The sequence below is a fragment of the Gymnodraco acuticeps genome, unplaced genomic scaffold, assembly GCF_902827175.1.
Source record: "Gymnodraco acuticeps unplaced genomic scaffold, fGymAcu1.1, whole genome shotgun sequence".
NCBI lineage: Eukaryota > Metazoa > Chordata > Actinopteri > Perciformes > Bathydraconidae > Gymnodraco > Gymnodraco acuticeps.
This window is the reverse complement of record NW_022992041.1, coordinates 1,288,341-1,306,911: the sequence shown is the minus strand read 5'-3', so window position 1 is coordinate 1,306,911 and position 18,571 is coordinate 1,288,341. Positions and strand designations below refer to the sequence as shown.

Genomic DNA, 18,571 nt, shown 5'->3' with positions numbered 1-18,571 from the left:
CACATGGCCAGTTAAAACGCCTATACTTATGGACATCTGCTAAGGCCCCACCCTTTCTCTCCTATATTCGTTTTTTAAATTGTTCTCAAACACAGACGGGTACATGCAGTACAATAGTCAGTAAATACTTCCAGGTTGTCAGTCAGGAGGGTATCAGGGCAGACCAGGACAATCCCCTGAAGGCTGATTATTTTTCATTAATATTGCTATTTGGTCTTTTTGCATCATTCATATGCACGCAGGAAACTACTTGGCTCTGAGCTGTGAAGATAAAAAGACTCCAGCCTCACGTTTAAATCATGCAACCGGAACGATCTTAATCTTTGTGCAGAAAGTGAAAAATAAGCAATTATTTAAGGAATCTGGATGTACCTTTAGCTGCATGAGCGTACACATAATGCAGGAATTTAAGCTTGTTGTGCATGTGCATCCAACACCCACTGCAGCAAAATGTATGACGCTTGTCAGGTTTTAACAACAAGTCCATTGTTGAAACTTTGGCATGCTAGTTTTCCAGGCAGTCAGGGGTCACCCAGGACAGGGGGTGGGTCGGGGTGGGTTAGGCTGCACTGAGGCGACGACTGGCATCCATCCTATAGCACCGCTTTCTGGTGATGGAGCAACTCTATTTATATCCCGACACACACACTGGGACTATGGGAATGCAGGTGGCCTCAAGCAAAAACATTCCCCACTGCTCTCGTTTGCTACAGCATTTCTGCTTTTATTTTTACTGGAGTAAAGCAAGTGTTGGTCATATTTTCTCTATAAAAAACATTCCCTATTATGAAATATGAAACTGGACATGTAAGGTTGTGGTAGTGCACAACAGTCCTATTTTGTTGGCCTAAATTAATACAGTATATATATGCAGACCTGCACCAGCACACTGCCCCAGTTAACTCTGTCTTTATTGCATAAGAGGTGAGATGAACTGAAAGGACCAGAAGAAGGGGGGAGAGAAGAGAAGGATGGGCGAATGGATGCTGCAGCCAAAGACTTTCTCTCTCTTGCAACTATTCTGCAGTAAAACCTCCATCGCTGCAGTATGTGATGTTAACAGAGCATCGATCACAGTTGATCCCCTCATGTTTCACACCAAGCAGGCACATCTGTTGGGTTTTATGATTAACAAACATGAATAAATGAAAACGAGAACACGTAAAAAAACATTATTTTGCTGTTCCAAGGAGTTCAGACTTCTGACTAAAGCCATCAAGTTGAAATATTGTCACTCATGCTGAACCTTTTGAAACTGAGGAGGCAACACTGCAGTGCATGTTTTTCTGTCCTTTCCACTTTGTGATCCCACTAAAGCTGAATCTGTATGTGATGGGCAAGCATGTCAAAATGCTGAGAAAATGTTCACTAACTCTGTGTGCTTTTAACAAACACCATTTGTATCATATCACAAGCACATGAATCGCCATCACAGTTATCTAACGCTATCAGAGTGCCATATAGCCTCGAGGTGGCCTGAACTCGATCCTCACCTATAGTCCTCACACCCCACATCTCACCGAAATAATTGGTCATAAATATTCAGAAGGTGCAATCACTTTTTTCTTTCAAATGGCAAATGTCAGACAACCCTCAGGACTTTGATATGCATGGGGCTGAATATTGCTCTCGCAACATGGGATAACCAATTACACCATATGCCTTTAGACAAATTGGGCAAAGATTATTGAAGTGTGTTTTTTCATAAAAACATGTTTTATTTATATGAATTATAAGACTGTGAATGTATGTGTATTTGTACGTATCATAATGTATTTCTTGTAAATACACCCCAGTTTAGTCACTGATTAAAATTAATCTGATGTCTGTAATCATGTCAAAGCAGAACAGATTTGATCATTTACGTGTTAGAGAAAAACAAAGGTCCATAACACATTCTGTGAAAACTATTATGAGAATAAAAGCACCTTTGAAGTGCCATTTTCCTGCTTTCTCAAGGTGTCTTTTAATATTAACAGCAGCGCAACAGAGGAGGGACTATGCATGACACTTGTTTTGATTTGTCAGCAAAACTAAAAAGGGAATATCTAAGATTGGCTAAGATAATTAAGGGCACTTACATCTGGCCAGAAAAGATGACAGAAGATGCCAATTTTATTTTCACTGGAGCAGGTTCAAGATGTTGACACATAATAGAATCAGCGGGTCCTCTCATCCACCGAGATGCTGGCTACCCTCCAGCTGTGTGTCAACCTTACCAATAATGGCAGCTGAATAATAAATATACCCTTAAGAAATCACAGGGGCCTTTGGCGACTACAACTAAAGGGTGCCGATTTCCATAAAGGTGATGTTTCCCCATGACTGAAATAACATTTATTCTACAGCAACAAAAGAACAGGTTTGCCTCTGGATTATAACAACAAATTTGCTCTTTATTTTTGGCATATTCAAATGTCGCTAATCAAACACTGAGTAATGAGATATAAAATGTTTCCAAATGTCTAAAATAAAAATTTATGAATGTGACTTTTTTACTGGTCTAGAGTTCCTCCTGCACTGGCCAATCAGCAGTGGCCTGTCACACTGTTTCTAGGCTGAGCTATCCATTACATATTAAAGGTGAGAAGAAAGAGAATTCCTATTTTTTTCAATTTGTTGAAGATGGACGCAGGAGAGTGAGAGAATTAATGAAAATTCAGTTTAAACACACTTTTTTGTTTTTGTTTCATATGCACATGTATAACACATGAGTATGAAAAGAGCCAAGGGGATATAAAGGATGATACAGTCTCAATTCCACTTTTTCACCGTTTTTATAATGAGTTCAATGACCACAAGAAACCTGGAGATTTCCTCATTAAAATCTCTTTATGTTCTTGAGATATATGGATTAAGTGTTGAGGAAAAAGCTGTTGGAATTTTGGTGTGATTTCTTTCAGATTTTAATAATATTAGACCTTCTTTGAGACTTGTGTTTTACGTAAATAAACCAGTTGAGAAGTCATTTGTAAGTAGAGAATGCTAAATCCATCACAAGCAATATGCGCCTAAATTGATATCATTTTTGGCGACCTTTGGACTCCCCTGGGCGGACTCATTCCTAGCTCTGTCAAATTTTGATGGACGGTATGAGAAAATAATGTGTTTTACTTTGATAACACGTTCTAGTCTAAACCAAAAATACAATAGTTGAACAAAATGTATTGCCATGATAATGTTTGCTTGTCCCTTATTATCACCATGTAAAAAAGTGTTTGTTGATGTAATACTTGTTTCGACCACAAGAGTCAGAAGTGCACCACTGCCTGTGTGTTAGCAATTTACCTCATACTAATGTCATTGTTTGGAATGCATGGAGAAATGAAAAATCACCCGGAAGAAAACATAGATTCATTTATTCATATATCAATCTATAATTGTGTTTAAGGAACAGAGGCATAATGTTACCATAAAAGTAATGTCATTTGTTCTCAAAGAAAGTAACCTATTTACTAAAATCAAACAGTTTATTCACACAGTAGCTAAATACATTGTGTTACCAATGGAACTTTTATGTTCAAGTGGCAAATACCACAGCCCTAAATGTTACACCAGTGTTTGATAGATCATCATAACTGCTGTGAGAAAAGTCTGTTTGGTTTTGTTTTTCAACAGCAATGTTGACGGGTCTTAGAATGACAGCTTGCAGTAGGTGTAACTAATAGCTGACTCACTTGAATGACTAATGGACCTGAGTCATTGTTAACCTTATTGGTTTCACCAGCACTTTTAAAGTCTAAATGATACATCTCTTTTAGACCTGTTTTTAGGAAAATAAACCGATCATGTCAACAAATATGCTGGCCAGTGAGTTATGATTTGTATCAGTATCTTGTGTGTGAATCATGCTCACTGTGTTCATTCTATGTTTCTTTGCCCCAAAGCTTTGGCTCTTGTTTTATCTCTGATCTATATTTAGAAAGGAGTGCAGTGCCCTGTAGATTAGGGGAACAATTAAATCACTATTAGAGGACTGCTGAAATGGAAGATGGTGTGCTGGATGGCAGTGATATATCAGCACTTCTTTAATATGAACTGTTTTAATATTCATGGGTTGTGTCTCACAGGGAAAGTGTCCACATTACTTAGTGTGGGTAAGGTCGAGCTGTGAGAATTGATTTGGCTTTGCCCTGAAGTTGAGAGGTGCCTAATGCAACATGAACCCGGTCCTCTCCTCCCAAAGACGGCCTATGGGAGGTGTTGACCCGCTTATTGATGACTTGACTCCACTTTTATTTGCCTGAGTAAGCATAGACTCCCCGCCCCCCCTTCCCATTTAATACTTGGACGTGAAAGGTGTGGCTGGTCATTGATCCATGCAAAACCTGTCTACAAAAAACAGTCAGTGTTCTTGTGCTGCTGTCTGCAGTCAGGAGCACAGAATGCAGACGCAATGCAGCCTGGGGACCACAGAGCGGGGACCTTTGGACCACACTACCGCAATCATGAAAGGTAAGCTCCACTTTTCATTAGGGTTACTGCATGGTCTGTTTATCTAGGGGTAAATCTAGGTCAGCTTAAACTTCATCAGATGAAGAGTCATGTTTTTTTTTTTAAACATGAGGGTATGCATTTCAAATAATATGGGATATTGGACCGATAGGGACTGAAATATATCTAAACCATATGGGGTGGATATACTAAATTAAATTATATGTTTATATACTTTATGCACTATATGGAATTGTAATGCCTTTTGTAGTTTTGACCAACTTTTTGCTGCATCTGAATTACAATTCCTTAAAATACTTTTATCAAGTTGCTGGTGTACAATTGTCTTTTTTTTTTAGTAAACAACAATTCACTAAATGAATATCTCTGTATTTTTTTGGTTACGTTTTGTTTGACAAAGTTGGTAAAGCAAGGTTTAAGTAGGGCCTTCCTTGCATTTAAAATAAAGATCCTAGTCACTTCCACACAGTTAGACGTACAGCTAATGAATACATTAACACTGGACCTGAAATCGAAGGGTCATACCAGGCAGGCAAAGTCAGATCACTGCATCACTACATGAGTGTGAAAACCTACTTGTAATGTTATTGTTGTACAGTTCACACTTCTGAATACTCAAGACAAAGACGCTGACTTGATTTTAATTGCCAAGTACATACAATCACCGGCAGTGAACATAATTACCCTATTACTGGAAGCATGGCTCTGATTGGATGTAATCAACCAGTAATTATCTTTGGTGTTATTGGACAGAAACAACCTTACATGTGTCCTTGCTACTTAAAACACCTAAACCTCTGAAATGCAGAGCCTGCTATCATCTTGAAATGCTTGAAGTATGCTATGAATAATAGACCAAAGGGAAACCCACTAGACTAAATTGTCGAAAAATATAGTTGCTTGAAAAGGTTTTCTGGTAAAAGCGCTGATATGTTTCAAAGCTGTACTACAAAACATCTCAAACAGTCTGGGTTTGTATAGTCAATATTTATTTGATATTCTGCACGATAACGGAGATACTCCAAATGTGTTATCCACCAAAAAGCAACCTTTCTGTCTTTGCTTTGAGTATTTTGGCTGTCACTAATATTATCAAGGCAATTGTGCAATTATAATACAATTATAAGCATGTTCTGCCTTTTATTCCAATCCCCGTCTCCCCTTTTGTTTGCTTGATAGTCTTTTGAACACCATCCAGAACACCTTTCCATTGTTCTGAGCCACAAATAATTGGCACTCAGATTAAAAATAAAACACCTACTTCCACCTTCAAAGTGAGGTTTACGTGGTTTCTTATTCATCTTGAGTCAGGGAGACTTACTGTGCCAGTCTGAATGGGACAGACTGAGGAATAGGACTGAAAAAATGTATTTTTGTAAAGTGTTAATGTGAGCTTTCCAGGCTACTGATGGACTTTTTGAGTCACAAAGCCATAAAAAAAACCTCACAGATCAGCTAAGGTAGAGGGCTGAGTCAGTATACGTTCAGAGATATGGCAGCAGGGATCTGTGTGGGATCCAAAAAGGACAGTATATTTCGTGTTTCAAGAGTATACTATTAAACTATCTGGTAGACTGATCCTTGTACTCATTTCCAGCTATACACTGCTATAAGCCCATCATTCATTTATATCACCGACTGTGCAATACTGACTCAACAGTACAATAATTGTGTGCAATAATTCAATTGTGCAGCATTCTGGTTTACCCTGGCATCAATGCTGCATTTATTTTTCAAAACTGTGCACACAACTCAGAGTTTTAGCTATAATATTCTTTCATTTTATCATAGTTGACTATAGATATTTCCTTCCAGCATTATAATTATTGACATTATCATATGTTGTAGTCTGTATGTAATTACCTTTCAATGTGCAACATCTGTATCAATAAAGTATTTCCTCCGGTAGATGGCGCTGTTGCAATGCCTGCAGGACCCAGAGCACAGCGCACCCTTTTGAGGTTGAAACAGACTCTACTGTAGTGGCCAGGCATATGTTTGTAGGGGTGAGGATGAGCAGGAGGATGTTACTTGTCTCCCTGCCTTGGTGAGGATTTAGAACCACATCAGCTGCCTTCTTAGTGGCCTTGAGGATGTATGGGGATGGAGAGAGCATGGTGTGGGACCGGGTCGCTCGGACCCGCCGGGACTGTATGTGCTACCTTGGACCTCCTACTTTGATGCCCATGTAAGACATTTCAACTTTTTACACATTGTAGCCCAACGACAGGAGCACCTGTGGCGCACTTGGGTCATAGGTGCTAAAAATGAAATGTACTTTAAATGGCAGAAGTGCCCTAAATAAACATCAAGTATAGCAGATGAGTGTGTTCTATGCGAATGTGGATTATATTTTATTTCATTTGAGGAGTTTATGCTGATAGTAATTGTTGTGAGTCAGATGTTCATCTAAAAAAAGATAATTCGACTATGATTCGTTAGACTGGCAGCAGGGGGGAATTTTACGAACCGATTTTCTCTGAGTGGGTTATGAATCGTGTTTTGCTGACGGTTTCATAACAGCTGGGAGTCATTCTGGTCAACAGTGTGCTACTTTGTAAGGTGTATCGCATTACACAACTTTAATAGTGCAATATTAAACCGTTCTATCTCGGTTTTACTTCACCTGCTGGACACAACGTAGCAAGTAGGAATACAAAAAAAACCACTACTGTTTAGGCTGTGCGCAGTTTGTTCTCCAGTGATGGCTGCATGAAGCCAGGAGTTGTCAAGTGAACTCTCTCCGTCTCTACAAATCACTGGTGATAGATTCATTAGTTTCAGATTCACAAAAGCCTGTTATGAAGTTGCACAGTGCAGTTTCAGGAGCAGTCACTGTCGTTTAGTGTATTCAGTGTTGTTGTACAGACACAGGGCCAGTGAAGGATGAAGATTTCTGGACTGAGGGGAGTTGCAGGGGCCCTTTACGCAGGTCTCTGTGTAACAAACAACGTTCTGGCTTTATCCAATGAGAACTCCTGTCTTATCATCTCACATTCAAGGTTCACAGCCTCCCTTTCCCTTTGAAAAACGCTCTCACTTTTGTCTTATAACACCGACCACCCACTGTTCTCTTTTCCCAGCGGGATGCGCAAGTCGCCCGACATGAGCCCCAGAAGGCTTTCGGACATCAGCCCTCAGCTCAGACAGCTAAAGTACCTGGTGGTGGACGAGGCCATCAAAGAGGACCTGAAGTCCTCGCGCTCAGTTGAGGACATCAACAGCGCGTCCATAGAGGAGCGAATCCTGCGAATCACCGGCTATTATGGATATCAGCCTTGGAATGCAAGCTACAAGAGTGAGTCAGTGTACATGCATGGAGCTGTTAACTTCTGTGAGTGCATGATGTGATACATTTAGTGAGCAATCTAGTGTGCACTCTTGGCTATTATTGCACCTCACACAGGCACTCATTGGATTTCAGATAACATCAGACTGATGAAAGTGATTGAGTGCTGGTTTTTTGGAATTGAAGCTTGATGGGGTGTTCTACTGTCATGGTGTGGGTGGATGGAGTCAGAGGATTGGCAACACATGTTAGATAGCTGCATGTGAAAGTTTAACATCTACCAATCCATAGGAAAACGCTTGGTATATTGTTCCAGTGAGAGTGCAGGATAATGAAGCCACTCTGAGGCACATTGAGACACATTTTGGGCCCTCCATGTGTAACCCTTATGTAACACTATAGGAAATTGTTGAATCAGTTTGGCTTTTTTGATGCATTTGGCATACATTTTGGCATGGGTTTGAGTTTGTTTTAAGAATATATAAGTGTAACCTCATTTCCTATGTTAAGTATATTAACTGCGTAGCCAAAATACAGACAGTCAGACTTTCATATTGTCCCCATTGAAACCCGTTAAAAAAACTAAATGTTATAACACACAGCCATTAATACATGCATTCTAAGTTATCAGGCTTCTGCCCTTTAAAATTACTTTTATTTTGTACCATTGTCCACCATATTTAGCCATGTTATCATGTTGGACCCATTGGGCCAAATACATGTTATTTGTTGCTGCTATTATGTAGCACAGAGTTGCATGCAGTTATTCAAAGTCAATGTATTTTATCATTATATCATTGACACATCTCAGCCTGTGTACAGACTGTGTCTCAGACTTTGTACAGTGATGTTGCTCATCTTCATCATTATTTTCACTGAATCTAAATTTGCACAGTCTGTTAATTAGTTGCTAAAGCTTCAGTGTTGCTGGATAGTTGCTAGACAGTTGGGCTAATGTTTGCTTCACTGGAGTTTGTTGAGCTTGGAGCCAGACAGTGGGAATGTTCCTCAGGGCGGTTTATTCTCTAACGCAGTGGTTCCCAAACTTTTTGTGCCCAAGGCACACCAAAGGACAAGTAAAAATCTCAAGGCACACTTATTGTGCAAAATAGCCCTTATAACACGTGTTATCACTCATATCATGTAAAATATCTGTAAATGTGCATAATTATTTACTAATGCCAAATAAAATGTGACAAAGACAACTATGAAATATTTATTAACGAAATATTTCAGAAATTAATTTGCTTCATCAAAGCAGCAACACACTCATTTAAACCAGACAGGTCACTAAATTAACATTTCAGCAATCAGCATTGAAACATGTGCTATTGTAAATATTTTTGCCGACTTACAAATTAGTGAGATACATGTGCCTGTCGGGGCGCGCAGAATGTTTTAATCCTTGGTGGCACTGAGGACAGGGCCACTTGCAAGTCCTGTTCAACGGAGAGCCGTGACCTCCTGTTGTTCTTCATGTAAATCAGAGTAGAGAACGCCAACTCCAGAGATGGGGTCGTTACTAAAAAAATGTAATATATTACATATTACTTTTTAAAAAGTAATATATTACACTACTTCGTTACTATCTACATAAAGTAACTCCTTACTTTACTCGCCGAGCACGTACGAACTTGCACATGCGTGAGTGGCAATAACTTTCCTTACCAGCAGACGGCGGTAGTGTGTATTTGTCATTCAAAACAGGCAACAACCGGAAGACAGAGAAGAATAACAGACTACGTGATATAAACAAACAACAAATAGCGTGTGCGGTAGCTTCACCTTAGCATGCGTTCTTTGCAGGTGTGTGTTGAGGTTTGACGTGGTGTTTACAGCAGTGGATAACAGCTTCTGGCCTGGACACAGTTTGCACCTCACCGTCACATTCCTGTCTATTCTTCGGACACACTCAAAATAATGGGCATACCTCCACCCCTCGAGAGTTATCGCTGACTCAGCCATGTTTATGCAGCACTGCATGTGGAGATGTGGACGCGGAAGTCGCGCAGATTACGTACATATAAACCTACAAAGTACTGATATAGTAAATTAAAAAGTAATTATTTTTGTGTAGTTGTATATTGCAATAATAATGTATGGTTGTCACAAAATCCCACGGCACACCCGGACTTGCCTCACGGCACACCGTTTGGGAACCACTGCTCTAAAGGATAAAAAACGCAGCTTTTGTTTTCATAATTTTCCTCATTTCCTTTCCCTGCATCATTTCTGATGGATTACAGTTTTAGTTCACTTGCTTTGTGTCTTGGAAGGAGCTTTTTGTGGTTTAAAGACCAGCCACAATCTTAACAACTGTCAATCTTTTTTCATTTTTTATTGCTGCTCTGATGTAAACACACTCATTAGATCTTTGCCAGCCTGGTAGCTTGTGGACAACGTTGTAAATTTCACATGAGAACTGTAATATTAAACAAGTGCAAGAATACTTTAAAATGCATAGGCCTATACATATCTGAACACTGCAGACTTTAGAAAGCTGCTGTTCTTTACCTCTTCACTGGTGTTGTGGCCGGATAGTCAAGTTAAGTGAAATATTCCCAAACTATACTTAGACTGTTGTATTTCATATTTTAAACACTGAATGGTTAAAGAGCTGAATATTGACAAATGAGACGTTTATCATTAACGAAGTTCAAGCCGACCTTCAAGGAGTATCTGATTTGTTGAATGGATCAACAAATGTTGATTGTCATTGATGTCAACAGTCATATATGCAATGTTGTAACCCACAGCTATTACAGCATAATACACTGAACAAAAATATAAATGCAACACTTTTGTTTTTGCTCCAGATGAACTCAAAGATCTAAAACATTTTCTACATACACAAAATAACCATTTATCTCAAATATTGTTCACAAATCTGAAAGAATCTGTGATAGTGAGCACTTCTTCTTTGCCGAGATAATCCATCCCACCTCACAGGTGTGGCATATCAAGATGCTGATTAGACAGCATGATTATTGCACAGGTGTGCCTTAGGCTGGCCACAATAAAAGGCCACTCTGAAACGTGCAGTTTTGCTTTATTGGGGGGGTCTGGGGGGGGTCCGAAAACCAGTCAGTATCTGGTGTGACCACCATTTGCCTCACGCAGTGCAACACATCTCCTTCGCATAGAGTTGATCAGGTTGTTGATTGTGGCCTGTGGAATGTTGGTCCACTCCTCTTCAATGGCTGTGCGAAGTTGCTGGATATTGGCAGGAACTGGAACACGCTGTCGTATACGCCGATCCAGAGCATCCCAAACATGCTCAATGGGTGACATGTCCGGTGAGTATGCTGGCCATGCAAGAACTGGGATGTTTTCAGCCTCCAGGAATTGTGTACAGATCCTTGCAACATGGGGCCGTGCATTATCATGCTGCAACATGAGGTGATGGTCGTGGATGAATGGCACAACAATGGGCCTCAGGATCTCGTCACGGTATCTCTGTGCATTCACAATGCCATCAATAAAATGCACCTATGTTCGTCGTCCATAACATACGCCTGCCCATACCATAACCCCACCACCACCATGGGCCACTCGATTCACAACATTGTCATCAGAAAACCGCTCACCCACACGACGCCACACACGCTGTCTGCCATCTGCTCTGAACAGTGAAAACCGGGATTCATCCGTGAAGAGAACACCTCTCCAACGTGCCAGACGCCATTGAATGTGAGCATTTGCCCACTCAAGTCGGTTACGACGACGAACCGGAGTCAGGTCGAGACCCCGATGAGGACGACAAGCATGCAGATGAACTTCCCTGAGACGGTTTCTGACAGTTTGTGCAGAAATTCTTTGGTTATGCAAACCGATTGTTGCAGCAGCTCTCCGAGTGGCTGGTCTCAGACGATCTTGGAGGTGAACATGCTGGATGTGGAGGTCCTGGGCTGGTGTGGTTACACGTGGTCTGCGGTTGTGAGGCCGGTTGGATGTACTGCCAAATTCTCTGAAACGCCTTTGGAGACGGCTTATGGTAGAGAAATTAACATTCAATTCACGGGCAACAGCTCTGGTGGACATTCCTGCTGTCAGCATGCCAATTGCACACTCCCTCAAAACTTGCGACATCTGTGGCATTGTGCTGTGTGATAAAACTGAACATTTTATTGTGGCCAGCCTAAGGCACACCTGTGCAATAATCATGCTGTCTAATCAGCATCTTGATATGCCACACCTGTGAGGTGGGAAGGATTATCTCAGCAAAGGAGAAGTGCTCACTATCACAGATTTTTTCAGATTTGTGAACAATATTTGAGAGAAATGGTTATTTTGTGTATATAGAAAATGTTTTAGATCTTTGAGTTCATCTCATGAAAAATGGGAGCAAAAACAAAAGTGTTGCATTTATATTTTTGTTCAGTGTACATGTAATATATTGTATCAGACTTCTTCAAGAGAGTTTAATTTCTATCTTTTAGAGAGTTTAATTTCTTTAAAACTGTGTTTCAAACTGATTCAAGGAAATTAATTAGCTTTTATACAACAGTTATTTTCCATGTTATTGCCAAATTATAATAACTGTTGTGGAAGAGACATAATACCGAGTAATGTTTGCCATAGTGGTTGTTTTTGTAATGAACTGAATGAGAGTTATAAGTGACCACTTCACGTTAATTGAGATAAATGGGTTCAATTCCAAAACCCTCTTTCTCTGAATAATAAAGTCACTACTTCAACCACTACACTACGTCCCTGAAAACACAATTTTGTTGACTGTAGTTGAATTGCAAATGTAAAATGTCATGATTTGAACTGTTACATCATAGATCTTTCTCTGTGCATGGCAATATCAAATGAAAGGACACTTCACAAATGAAATGACCCTTCTCGATTAATTGGTGTTGCGTTTTGCGTTTCAGGAAAAGTTGGTTTGCCCAACTTGTTTCTGATACAAAAAAAACAAACCTAAATTCAAAAAGAAATAATCTGCTATGTTCCAAACCAGTTCTCTCTGGACCCTCTACAGTAGTAGTCACCTCACAAAGTAGACTACTCCAGCACAAACAACCTGACTATTTAGGACGTTCTGGCAACTACAAAGCAGAGGCTAATGGCTGTAGAGTGGAGGGCTGATGCTGAAGGCAGCCTGTTATCAGAGGGGTGGGAGGCTGACTTCTCTGTAGAGTGCAAAGAGACACCCGATTGTTTCATTTACCACCAATCTATCAAATTGGCTCATGTGCTATTTCCAACCCACTCTCTTCAGTCTGCGTACAAATGACACGACTTTACACATTGGAAAATAAGTGCAATAGATACGCTAAAGTCCGATTTTGCGTGCCTATCATACGCCAACTATTCCCATTGAGTTCTGAGTCCGAGTTTTGCGTGCATAGATAAGAGTAACATCTACGTCACTTCCGGGCAAAAATTAAGGCCCCGCCCACTTTTTGGGGAAAACAACGCTGTCATTTGAATGGCGGTCAATACAAATTCTGAAGTTTTTTCCAATCCGATCACATTTTTTAGAAAACCGTGGATTTTTGGATCTTCAAAGAGCTCGATTACGATGGCCAGTCAGGCAAACAATTACATTCGATCATTGGTAATCGACAATCGGTCTTGATATATGGTTAAATTAAAATCAGTAGGCGAGGCTGTAATTTCTCCAGCTGTTACTCTCATGAGCGAGGCGGATCATAATAGTTTTATCATGCCAAAAAGCTGCTGTGTCGTTTATTGCACCTCAAACATTAAAAATAATCAAGAGTTCAGTGTTTCCGTACTTCCTCTAAGCTCTGTGGCTTCAGGCTCGATCGCCATTCTAATGACAGCGTTGTTTCCCCCAAAAGTGGGCGGGGCCGTAAAGTGACGTAGATGTTACTCTCATGATATCTATGAAAATCGATAGCCTACTGCTATATTTAACCATATATCGAGCACGATCGTCGATTTCTAATGGCTTAATGCAATTGTTTGCCTGTCTGGCCATTGGAATCGGGCTCTTTGAAGATCCAAAAGTCTAGAGTCTAGACAAACATGAGGAACTGCCGCCAACACTGAAAACGTGACGTGGATCATAAATATATCAGCAATTAAACAACATCTTACATTTCTTTTCACACAATATGTCTCCTTGCAGTATCAACACTAATTCGGCTGACTTTTATATTTGATCCAATTGGTAGATAGACTGTATTTACACCATAAAGGTGCACAGCTGATATAAAGGGACACCTGGTGGTTAAAGCATGTTATTGAATTTCGTTATTTTTATTATTAGATATTAATAGGATCCCTATAAAGTATATTCATTACTCGTTATTCTCTACTAATAGTTAATTAAAGACTGTATATAATGACTATTTTGCACATCCCTTTCAAGATTTCAAGATTTTCTAAGGTTTATTGACATATCATATACACAAACGGTGTAGTTATGCAATGAATGAAAAACTTGGGTCACAGGTTCTTCAACAGTGCATAACAAGACATCTATCAATATTTGTGTACGTCCAGCAATATTAACTATGTTGAAGAACTTATTTTAACTGATATTATACATTATACTCTTATAAGATGTATGTAGATATTTCATATCCGGCCTTGTCAGGTATTGAACAATCAATAAATAAAGAACACAGAATTATTAAATATAAAACACAGAATTTGTGTGATTATACTAAATGATTTAGAAATAAACACCACTGCATATTTACAACTGTTACACATGCTGATGTAACGCAAATGTTTCCAACTTGGGATCAATAAAGTATATCTTATCTTAAGATGATCGATGGCTGCCATATTTGCAAAACTTGACAAGTGCATGTTTCAGGCTTATCAATTAACAACAGGAGGGGTCACAGACATAAGACCAGCTGTTAAATAAAGCTCTTCTGACCTTAGCTGTCATGTGGGTATATATTAATGCTGCCCATTATGGGCACAAGCAATTTTCACCCATTTATTAATTATATGTTTTAAATTTGAGTGTTCCTATCCCCTAAACTTCCAGGGATGTACACAGTTTAATACTGGCAACTTCTTATTATGGGAAATACGAAAACGTCTTTTAAAACTACAACTCCCAGTAGAGACGTGCCATAGATAGAGAACATGTTGCGAAACACAATAGCCAGCATGTGTAGTTCTGGGGACTGGGTGGGGGAGGGGGGGACGGGGTGGACCCGTTCAAATCCAGTTTTGGACAGTCTGCCGTGGTTTCATCTAGAGATGTCCCGATCACGTGATCGGGGATCGGAGCCGATCACGTGATTTTCAAAAGATCGGAATCGGGAGAAAAAAATCGGGGATCGGGAATTTTTTTAATTTCTTTTTTATAAAATGTTTTTTTTAATTTAATGTTACAAAACTAAAATGACCATGTTCACGTCTTAAAGTCATCCTGAGGCCTTAGTTTTGGTTTAAAATGACACAACATCATGTATGTGTTGCTTCTTTTGGGCTTGTTTCATTTGCTTATTTCTCTCAAATCTGGCAACAGAGTGGGCGCAGTGTCTAATAGTAGCAGTAAGCTAACGAGAGGCTACGTTCAGCTGGTGACTCGGGAGTTGGGACAGAGAAAATGTCAGGAGTTTGGAAGTATTATAAAATTGAAAGCGAAGGCACTGTAACAGCCAGATGCAATGTTTGCAAGGCGGAGGTTCCGCGTGGTGGAAAGAACAGAGCTACGTTCAACACGACCAATCTAACACGCCACCTGAGAAACAAACACCAACAACAACACGACGAGTACACAGCGGCCACTCAGGGAACGGCACTGACACAACCGACACTTTTAGAGACTTTTAAAAGGAAAGAGAAACTGCCCCAGAACAGTGAAAAGGCCAAAAAAACAACAGCCAAGATAGCTGAATTCATCGCGTTGGATGACCAGCCGTTATCTGTTACCTTTTTTTTCTCATTGCATAAAGATCGGATCGGGAAAAATCGGTATCGGCAGATTGTCAAAATCAAATGATCGGAATCGGATCGGGAGCAAAAAAAGGTGATCGGGACATCCCTAGTTTCATCCCGTTTCAAGTGCTGTTCGACGCTCGGCGTAACCCTCGGAGCACACTCAAACATCCAATCACAGAGCTTGAGGACTATCACAGGGTTTGTCAAGCGAAGCGGAGAGAATACTTACTTCCGGGTGTAATATTCTCTAAAGCAAATGAGCTGCTCCGACCCTCGGTCCTGACGGACTCCAACTTGTGTTTATTAATCAAACAAATAAATAAAAACAAGGATAATTGTGTGTTATTGTTGAGTAAATAACAGTGTGTTATTTAGAAAAGGATAACAAATTCGAAGGAAAAAAAGATTTTAAAAAATACAGTTTTCAGTATTCTGAGGCTCTGTGCCCCATTTATTTTCCTCACGGACGGCAAAAAAAGTCCGACATTATACGATTTAAAATACAATCAATAATCGTGGCTTGATATTGAGTAATAACATGTTTTTATGGACCACACAGCTTCCGGTCTTCTCAGACCCGACCGTATCCATTTGCGTCTCGCAAAACTCGGACTCAGAACTCAATGGGAATAGTTGGCGTATGATAGGCACGCAAAATCGGACTTTAGCATATCTATTGCACACATTTTCCAATGTGTAAAGTCGTGTCATTTGTACGCAGACTGAAGAGAGGGTTGGCTATTTCGCACAGCAGTAAGCTTGGTGAAAAAGTGAGGCAAGTAAGCCATGACTCAGACTCAAGATGAAAGGTCACATCATCACAATGAGTTAGAGCTAAATCCAACATTTAAAAAACCGGCTCATTAAACAAACCTGGTGGGAGTCATTATTGCTTGAAAAGTGCCCTCAGAGCAGAGTTAAAGGTCCCATGTCATGGCCATTTCTACTGATCATAATTCCATTGTTGAGGTATACTAAAATAGATTTATACTGTGCAATTTTCCAAACTCACATTGGTTTCTCATACAGCATCTCTGTAAAGTATGTGTATTCACCGGTATTCACTCTCTGTCCTAAACGGCTTGTTGGAGCTCCTGCCCCCCTCCCTGTGAGCCCAGTGTGCTCTGATTGGTTGGGACGTTTGCGAGGCTTGTTGCTGCTCGCAGCTGCTGTGAGCTGCTGCAAGGAGCAGACAGGCTTCCGTGTCGGCGATACAGGAGAACAAGCGAAACTCGTCTTGAGCTTACACACACACACACTCACAGCCGAAGTAAAAACAATAAGCGTGGCTTGATATTGAGTGATGTGGGTTGTAATGAAAACTCTCACCGTGAAGACCTCTGTAACATGTATGATTGTATTGTGGGAGCTGTATGGGAGGCCAGTAGACCGTGCTGTACCTACTCTAGGAAGAGACACAACGTCAAGCCAGGGTGGAATAAACATGTGGCTGATCAATACGCTGAAGCCAAGAATGCTTTTGGGGCCTGGGTCCAGGCAGGTAGGCCCAGAGAGGGGCCTGTCCTGGATCTCAAAAAGCGTACAAATGCTAGATATAAATATGCAGTTCGTTATGTCAACAAACACACAGAAACATTGAGAGCGGACTCTATGGCTGAAAAGCTCCTTCATAATGATGTGACTGGCTTCTGGAAGGAGGTGAGAGCTCTGAACAGGGCCAGTACGTCATTACCGTGTACCATAGAGGGAGTATCTGGAGCCGATAACATAGCTGAGTTGTGGAGGCAACATTACTCTAATATACTTAATTGTGTTAAAAGTGACCCCTACAAAGTTGGTAATGTTGTGAAGTGGGAAATTACACAGTGGGAATCACAGCTAAAGAGGTTTATCGAGCAATTGCACAGCTAGCTGATAATAAAGCATGCGGCTCTGACCGAATCACTGCAGAGCACCTTAAACTGGCAAGCCCGAAGGTTGCAGTTCTTCTTGCCATTTGTTTTACCGGCCTCATGACTCATGGTATGTTGCCAGACTCCATGTTGTCTGTTACTTTGGTCCCTGTCATTAAGGACAAAGCGGGCAAGGTAGGGAGCTTGGATAACTATAGACCAATTGCTCTAGCCAGTGTGTTATCCAAAGTCCTGGAAATAATTTTGTTAGATAGACTATGTTCCTATTTATGTACCTCAGATAACCAATTTGGCTTCAAGGCTAAGCATGGTACTGAGCTATGCATCTATGCTTTGAAAGAAATGGTAGAAACATATAGAAGACAGAATTCCACTGTTCTGATTGGTTTCATTGATGCCTCTAAGGCTTTTGACCGAGTTAACCACCATAAACTGTTTTTAAAATTGAGACAAAGGGGTGTGCCTAACAGTATAATTAGGATCCTGGCTTATTGGTATGCCAACCAGAGCATGCGGATAAAATGGAGGAATGCAGTCTCTGCGCCATTTGGTGTTGGTAAAGGAGTCCGCCAGGGGGGGCTCCTCTCACCAAGCCTTTTTAATATCTATATGAATGATCTATCAGATGATTTAAGTGTCTGTAAAACAGGGTGTGTGATTGGTAATGTGATTGTAAACCATCTTATGTATGCTGATGATCTGGCTATTGTTTCTCCTAGCAGGGCTGGTTTTCAACAGTTGCTAAATGTTTGTTCTGATTACGGAGTCAAATTTGACGTTAAATACAATGCTAAGAAGAGCGCTGTAATGATCTGCAGAGCAAAAGGGGATAAGAACCTTTGTTTTCCAACATTCTACCTGTCAGGACAGGTGCTGTCTGTTTGCTGTAACACTAAGTATCTGGGACACATCATCACAGATGAAATGGCTGATGATGATGACATGTATAGACAGCGGCGTGTCTTATATATGCAAGCCAACATGTTGGCTAGAAAATTCTCTTGGTGTTCAGATAAGGTTAAGGTGAACCTCTTTAGATCTTATTGCACTCCTCTCTATACTGCCCCCT

The 18,571-nt window shown here is 40.4% G+C and overlaps 1 protein-coding gene across 1 annotated transcript in view; it reads left to right on the top strand.

The window, feature by feature from the left end:
• Positions 1-6,548: 6,548 nt before the first annotated feature.
• slc35f3b (solute carrier family 35 member F3b) overlaps positions 6,549-18,571 on the top strand; it is a 75,052-nt gene continuing 63,029 nt past the window's right edge. Inside the window, exons 1-2 of the mRNA XM_034201951.1 lie at positions 6,549-6,643; positions 7,539-7,753. Of these exons, the coding sequence (XP_034057842.1) occupies positions 6,549-6,643; positions 7,539-7,753 (310 nt within the window). The remainder of the gene's footprint in view (positions 6,644-7,538; positions 7,754-18,571) is intronic.